The 8,003-nt window shown below is 49.5% G+C and overlaps 1 protein-coding gene across 1 annotated transcript; it reads left to right on the forward strand.

The window, feature by feature from the left end:
- Positions 1-3,017: 3,017 nt before the first annotated feature.
- Positions 3,018-4,545, forward strand: LOC109737934 (peroxidase 1). Its single transcript, XM_020297052.4, has 3 exons — positions 3,018-3,324; positions 3,406-3,591; positions 3,686-4,545. Exons 1-3 carry the CDS (start codon positions 3,115-3,117, stop codon positions 4,271-4,273), a joined length of 984 nt encoding a protein of 327 aa, XP_020152641.1. The 5' UTR covers positions 3,018-3,114; the 3' UTR covers positions 4,274-4,545.
- The last annotated feature ends 3,458 nt before the right edge of the window (positions 4,546-8,003 follow it).

The following is an 8,003-nucleotide window of genomic DNA, read 5'->3' on the forward strand; positions in this document are numbered from 1 at the left end:
CCACGGATATGAACTCGCATGTGATGTGCCGCTACAAACTTTGATTTTGCATGTGATATGGTCTAGGAACTTGTATGAATTAAACCTAGCTATGTGAACATGTTTATGATGTGCTCGACACATTTGTAGGAGCTAGGAGCTCCCATATTCATTTGATATGAGATGTGCTGTTCTGCAGTGAAGTTATAGGAAGAAAATGTATGTATTTATTTTTAATTGCAGGGATTATAGAAAAAACAACTTTACACCAGAAGCAATGGGACATATTTTTACCGAAAAGGGGTTTCCCCCCGCTTTATATATAAAGCAACCAACCGAACCATACAGGGATAGGTGCTGGGGCGGAAGCAGCACAGTCACGCCTAAAAGAAAAGACGGAGAAAGAGCAAAAGAAACAAATGCCGACAACGGCGAATCAACAAGAACGAAGAAGCCTCGCGATCATTGCACCCACCGGGATCTTCCACTAGGCTCCAAGACTCCGAAGCGCCGGCACCTATTAACATCTCCAAGAAGGATCGCGACAATGACGACGCTGCTGCCAAGGGTTTCCCCCGGTACACGACGAGGCAAGAGGAAGGGAAGCCCCCGACGTCCTCCCGGAAGGTCAGGTGGCACCCACAGGCGCCACCGCGCCGGTGTCGGCCAAGCCGACAGGGGTTTCCCCCGATCCCAACCCGCACCTCGGGAGCTCCGGAGCCTGCCACCAAACCAACCACCACCGTGCGCCAACGCGGTCATGAAGCCCCCAGGCCGTCTCACCACGGCACCGCGAAGTGAGGACAGCACGGCGAAGAATCAGAGCCGGGACTAGGGCATCAGCACCATTGGCACGCGGGAGGGCCCCACCTCCACCGTCAGCGATGGTAGCCGTCCGGACGCAATAGCAGGAGCACACCAAGCCCGTGGGCCCACAGGCCCGGCCGAGCTCTCGTGGGCCTGTAAAGCTCCCGCCCTCGCGCTGCTGCCGGCACGCCGTCGGCGCCGCCGCCCCACATCCGAGCTGCTCCTCCTCCACACCGCGCCGCAGACAACGAGGCCACGCTGGGGAACCGGCCCGCTAGGACCCAGATGGGGCCGGGAGGGCCCAGATCTGGGCCGGGGGCGCGCCGCCGGCCACCATATGTCAGCACGCCGCCCTGCCGCCAAGGGCAGCACCGCCACCGCGCCCACCGCCGGCGACCGCCGCCGGGTCGCCGGGCCGCCGCCTAGCCGAGCAGCACCGCCGCCGTCACCTGCCCCAGGAAGGAGACAAGCGCGCGGGGACAGAAGGGCCCGCCGCCGCCGGCACCACCCGGGCCAGCGCCGGGGGCACCCGCCGGCGGCAGCGGGGGAGAACCACCGGAGGAGGGGGCCGAGAGGAAGGGAAGGGGCGCGCCGCCCCGGCCACCTCCCGGGGAGGCGGCGCAGGGCGGGAACGGGAGGGGAGGGGGAAGAGGAGGGCGGGATGCGTCGGGGCGCTCCCCCCGGCGACCGGCTGCGGCGAGAGGAGGCTAGGGCGCCGGCGGCGGCGGCGGAAACCCTAGCGAGAGCCTAGCGGGAGGGAGCGGGTTGGGAGCAATGGGACATATTTCCGAGAACAACACTCGGAAATACATGCTTTACCAAGAGCTCACGCTCGGAAGAGGGGTCACCTGAGCGATAGGATAGACTTTCCCGAGGGCACCTCTCGGCAAAGGTAGCACTCCAGTAGTGCCATTCTTTTCCGAGTGCAGGCGCCTCTCATTAAAGGTAGCACCCCAGTAGTGCCATTCTTTTCCGAGAGCATGCCCTATCAGGTGGGCCCCACAGACCTACCTGCCAAGTCAAGATGTTTCAGTCTATAGTGGGATGTCGAGCGGGACTGCATAGCTCTCCACAAAGAAAGTATTTCTGGATTCATATTATTTCTTTTAAAAAATTATCAAATACTAATTCGAAATGTTTCAGTGACAGGAGGGTCCAATAGATCCACCTGTCAGGTCAGAATGTTTCAGTGACAGGTGGGCTACCGAGCAGCCCGGTTTAGCTCTCGGTAAAGACAAATGCAAGTCACGAAGCTGTCAGATGCATACAGCCACGTGGGATCCCTTTGTCGTGTGATGCTCTCGGTGTCTGTGGCGATTGCCGACTGTGCATTCTTCGCTGTGTCTTATGCTCGGCAACAACATCTCGTTGTCATGTTCTTGTCTTTACGGGTTACTACTCTCGGCGTATATCTGTTTGCCGAGTGCACATGGTTTGGCCCTCGGTGAAGAGCCAAGCACTCGGGGTATGTTGGAATTCAAGTAGTGTGTTAGTTTTATGAAAAACTTGTGATTTGTTATGATCCTTTTGTTTGTGTGATGTTTGTGGCATTGGCTATGATGTTCGGGTCGAGTACCCTTAGCCGAGCACTCGGGGTATGTTGAAATTCAAGTAGTGTGTTAGTTTTATGAAAAACTTGTGATTTGTTATGATCCTTTTGTTTGTGCGATGTTTGTGGCATTGGCTATGATGTTCGGGTCGAGTACCCTTAGCCGAGAACTACACTCGGCAAAGTCTCTGCCGAGTGGGAAACGGCTTTCGCCAAGTTTTTCTGGCACTCGAAAACTTGGAAATTCCAGTAGTGATATATTCCAGATATCATGTGGCGCCGGTACAAATGTACAGATCATGAGATTTCCATGTCTTCAAACTACCAGTTGGTGGTGGCATTCACTCATTGCACGTAGCCTTTGTTGATTACAACTTGGCACCGCAGTTTGCTCCGTGATTACTAATTAGTAAGTTAGTGAGTAGATTGGTGTCTAGAGAAAATTAGCGAATTCATCTAATATAGTGATGTGCTTCCGTCTGGCTGTCCGTCCGCCTCCATTATACGTACGGTGGCCGCCGGTGTACCTGCCACGGCAAAGATTCCGCAGAGTGCAAACAAGGAACAAGGAACAACTCATTAAACCATACGAATTTTACCTGCTGCTCCGGAGGACAGCCCACCACATGCAGGCGTGGGGACACTCCGGCGCTTATATATTTCCCCGGCGCCAGTCCATCAGCAGCAGCAGCTGCTCAAGCTTCCCCTGATCAACTAGTCACCTAGCCATCGTCGTTTCTTGCATAGCCAAGCAAGAAACAAGCTTCTTGGCTGAGAAGATGGCGTCCAGGGCTCCGACGATGGTGGCGCTGCTGCTCGCGGCGGTGGCGGCGACGTGCGCGCGGGCGCAGCTGCACGACAAGTTCTACAGCGAGTCCTGCCCCAGCGTGGAGGAAGTCGTGAGGAAGGAGATGGTGAGGGCGCTGTCACTGGCGCCCAGCCTCGCCGGGCCGCTCCTCCGGATGCACTTCCACGACTGCTTCGTCAGGGTAAGCTGCATTTGCATGCATCAGTTTCCGTCCGTACCATGTTGTGTGCTGTGGCCTGACCAGTGACCGCCATGAATGCAGGGGTGCGACGGCTCGGTTCTGCTGGACTCGGCCAACAAGACGGCGGAGAAGGACGCGCAGCCGAACCAGACGCTGCGAGGCTTCGGCTTTGTCGAGAGGGTGAAGGCCGCGGTGGAGAAGGCCTGCCCCGACACCGTCTCCTGCGCCGACATCCTCGCCCTCATTGCCAGGGACGCAGTATGGCTGGTGAGTAGAGTACTAGGCCATTCTCTTTTGCAAATGACACGGTATATACGTGTGGAAGCCAAATTCTAATGCTGCTCGATCATGGTTTCTCCAGAGCAAGGGTCCATACTGGACAGTTCCTCTCGGCCGGCGAGACGGCAGCGTGTCCATTTCCAACGAGACTGACGCTCTGCCACCCCCGACCTCCAACTTCACCGTGCTCACCCAGCTCTTCGCCGCCGTGAACCTCGACACAAAGGACCTTGTCGTCTTGTCCGCCGGGCACACCATCGGGACGTCGCACTGCTTTTCCTTCTCCGACCGGCTCTACAACTTCACCGGCATGGAGAACCCCAGCGACATCGACCCCTCGCTGGAGCCGCAGTACATGATGCGGCTAAAAAGCAAGTGTGCCAGCCTCAACGACAACACCACCCTCGTGGAGATGGACCCCGGCAGCTTCAAGACCTTCGACACCGACTACTTCAAGCTGGTGAGCAAGCGGAGGGGCCTCTTCCACTCTGACGGCGCCCTCCTCACCGACCCCTTCACCCGCGCCTACGTCCAGCGCCATGCCACCGGCGCCTACAAGGACGAGTTCTTCGCAGACTTCGCCGCCTCCATGATCAAGATGGGCAACGCCAACCCGCTCACCGGAAGCCAGGGCGAGATCAGGAAGAAGTGCAGCGTGGTTAACCATTAAACCACCGACGAAGTACAAGGCTGTTTTGATTCGTGACCATCCTTTTTTCCCTGTAAATTACTGTAAGATTGTTATAGCTCCTTACTCTCCCAAATCTTTTTCTTTCATTAATCTATTGTTTCGTTACAACCATGTGAATTTCTTGTTCACACGACAAACACTTTGAAATTGACACATCTGACGTGTTGTGCGTTGTCATCTGGAGATTCATGTCATGCTTACTAGTTCTGTCTAAGTTGTCTTGTTTTATTTTAGGATGTTACATAAATAAAGTTTTGTTGTGTTTTTTGTTTTATCTTAGAGCATCATAATGTTTCGTATGTACTAGTAAAAGACGAGTTATATTAGACTATTTTAATTTAGTTGCTTTTGGGGCTGGTTGGATAGCAGCTATCAACCGCGGCCTCACCAATTTTTTGAGTGTTGGCGTGCATTTAGTCTCTTCTCGTTACGAAGTGTATCTTTGTGTTCCATTGCATACCAGTGAAAACCGAGTGCACAAGCACGAAGAACGATGAACCCAAGGTAGAAAAACCGACAATTTTTGTGTCACGTGTGAAAAAAAACAAATTTAGTGTTAAAAAGGACTTTTCACGATACATTTTTTCATCTTTTCTACACAGGCCTAAAAAAATGCCGGTTTTCCGTGAAGCTTGGCGTGCACAAATAGAATGGCAAGATGTACTTGCCAAATTTTGTTCGGAATTTTTCAGCATTTAAAAGAAATTCCAATGACAGAAGTATATGCTCTCATGTGCCAAAGTGAATTTTCGGTTATAGTCAAACAATTTTTATTTAGTTACTTTTGGGGCTGTTTGGATATATAGCGGCCATCAACCACCTTACCAGTTTTGTGCTTTTTGTTTTATCTCAGAGCATATCATAATGTTTCACATGTACTAGTAAAAAGAAGAGTAATAGTTAGACTCGGAAATTCAATACGGCTCGTACGACCATACGCTCATATTATCCAGACCGATGGTCTGTATAGGGATTTGAGCACTCGGTTGTATAACTTGACGTATTGCTCCTCCTGGTAATTTTATGAAACAGTTTCGGTGGCCCACGTCTGTGACCACTTAATGCGGCAACAGGTGTTGGTCCTCTACGGTTTAGGCCTCTGCAGCACTTTCTGGACCGGATATCTCTAACAGAACTGATTTCGTGACCCACGACAGAACCAGCTCTCGCCTCACCCCCCCAGCTCCGTTTGGATTTTCCCTTCAAACAAAAAACTCCGTTTGGATCGCCTCATCAATCACCCAATCTACAAGATGATAACCCCAACCCGCAGAACCCATCGACCAGTTTCCTTCCAGCACTGAATTGCCTAGGATCATCCGACTTGTGGCTGTTACGAATGTTATGGCCATTGTTATCCTGCTGGGGTTGTCGATCCTCACTAGTACCAGCAGAAAACACGTTCGTGCTCAGCTCCATGGAGCACCTTTTTTGTTTGAAATTTTTTAAAATCACATTTCAAAAGTTGAATTTTTTCATTTTTTTTTCCATATTGTCATATGGATGTACAACATGTGCGTAAATTTCATGAGAAAATACATTGACACTAGAGGTACATAAAAAAGCAAAAAAAAAAAAATCTATTTTTTTAAAGGAACGATGCACACTCTGTTCCCTAATTGAAAATCGCAAAATCGTCATTTTTGTGTAGCCTGCGTGTCAATATATTTTCGTATGAAAATCCGCACACATCCAGTATAGATTCATGTGACAGTGTGCATTTCATTAATAATTTGTTGAAACTTTGAAATGTGGCTTTTGATTTTTTTTAAAGGCCTCCATGGAACTCGAGCATCAAAAAGCAGCATGGTCTATACTCTAGTTATGTATGTGTAAGCATCCCGTGGACTTTTGCATTGTCAATGAAATATGCAATCAAGCTGCGTGCTTTCTTATCAAAATATTGTTTGTTGCTTTAAATTCCACTTTTGGTCGCTGGTGGCAAAAAAATTAAAAAAATTCGGGTTGTAGGAAAAAACACATGCATTAATTTACATGTCTGTTGAGTTGATATTTCTATAAAAAATAATTCTAACTAACCCGGCCTGCTGATTGTTCTTGTACAGTATGGAAATCTCAGTAGCACGTTTTGAAATTTTGTGATGGTACAGAATATCCCAATTTGCATAAATGGTTTTTTTTTCTTTTTTCCCCAGGTGCATACATGATTTTTCGATAGTTTTTTTATTACTTTTTTTAGCGGTGTTTTTATGGGCTATGTTGTGTAAACATTGCTGGTTGCAACTGCAAACGTTCTGTACCTTGGTCCTGATACGAGGCATCTCCTTACTCACGGACCATCCGTCTCATCCAATGTCCAGTGCCTGGGCCCGCCATGTGGGCTATTTATTTGGTCAAAACCAGCCTACGTATCGACCTTCTCTGTACTTCTATAGATACACACACAAGCGGAATACCCGAATATCTATCGTTCGCACATGCATCATTTAATGGTGACAGGACACATCTAAACAGCTGATCCCGCGGTCCAGATAATAGGATCATACGGTAGCATAACCCAAAACGGCGTGTTCACCAGAGACTATTTTACTTTAGTTACTTTTCAGGCCGGTTGGATAGCAGCCATCAACCGCCTTACCAATTTTTTGAGCGTTGGTGTGCATTTAGTCTCTTCTTGTTAGGAAGTGTATCTTTATGTTCCGTTGTGTATCGAGTGCACAAAAAACGAAGAAAGATGGATTCAAGATAGAAAAACATTTTTCACACATATCCCATGACTTTTATGTACATGTACTTTTTTGTTCGTACATGTGAAGATAATAGACAATGGAAAAGTCAAAGACGGGTCATATAGTAGAAGCCAATCAGAACCTTGGCGCATTACTGGAGTATAAAAGCCTCTTTCCACCGTGCCCATAGACCAACCATATATATCACCTTTCATTTTTTTTAGGGGAAAAGCTTCCGATCTATTCATTACCGTCAAGGTAGTATAAAGAATAACATAAGAAAAAATGACATCCAAATCCATAGACCACCAACCAACGACTACAAGCACTGTAGCGAGCCGAAAACGTGCCGCCGTCCTTGCCCCTCACACACCGGAGGTGGGAAAATCTCGTTGTAGTAGACAATGAGAAGTCGTCGCGCTAATTCCTACTGGACCAGTGCACCAGAACAACATCTGCCGCCGACGAACAAAGACCTGATCCATGTGGATCCACCGAAGACAAACGCCGACCGAATCCCATGAGACAAACCTTCACACGCCCTCCAATGATGGTAGAAGCACCGTTGGAACGGGGACTAGGCAAGGAGAACTGTATTCCATCATCAAAGAGCCGTCGCCGCCTCGCCTCTTTGAGTAGGACACATGCCCTAAAAGTTTTCAAAAAACGAAGCCCTAAGACTACGAGGTGTCCTTATTTTTTCCTCCTTGCCAAGAGCGATGATGGTTGAAGTAAAAAAAGTATTTCTAGTCTTTTGTACAAGTCCAAGAGCTTATAAAAATGCCTCGTAGTAGCTTGCAAGGCATCTCATTCTTATGGGAGGGGATTTTCATCTCAAGTGTGGTGTGAAGAGATCTCTCACCTATGCTGGAAAAGGCAGTGCCGAGAAGGCGCTTAGACACCCTTAGGTGTTAGGCAACGACCAAATGCCTCGCCTAGGGCATAAGCGAAACTCTAGGCAGGGGAAGAAAGAAATTAGCCACTCAAGCGAGCAATCATGCCATATTACATAGATTGGT

The sequence above is a fragment of the Aegilops tauschii genome, chromosome 1 (genome assembly GCF_002575655.3).
Source record: "Aegilops tauschii subsp. strangulata cultivar AL8/78 chromosome 1, Aet v6.0, whole genome shotgun sequence".
In the NCBI taxonomy this organism is placed as follows: Eukaryota; Viridiplantae; Streptophyta; class Magnoliopsida; order Poales; family Poaceae; genus Aegilops; species Aegilops tauschii.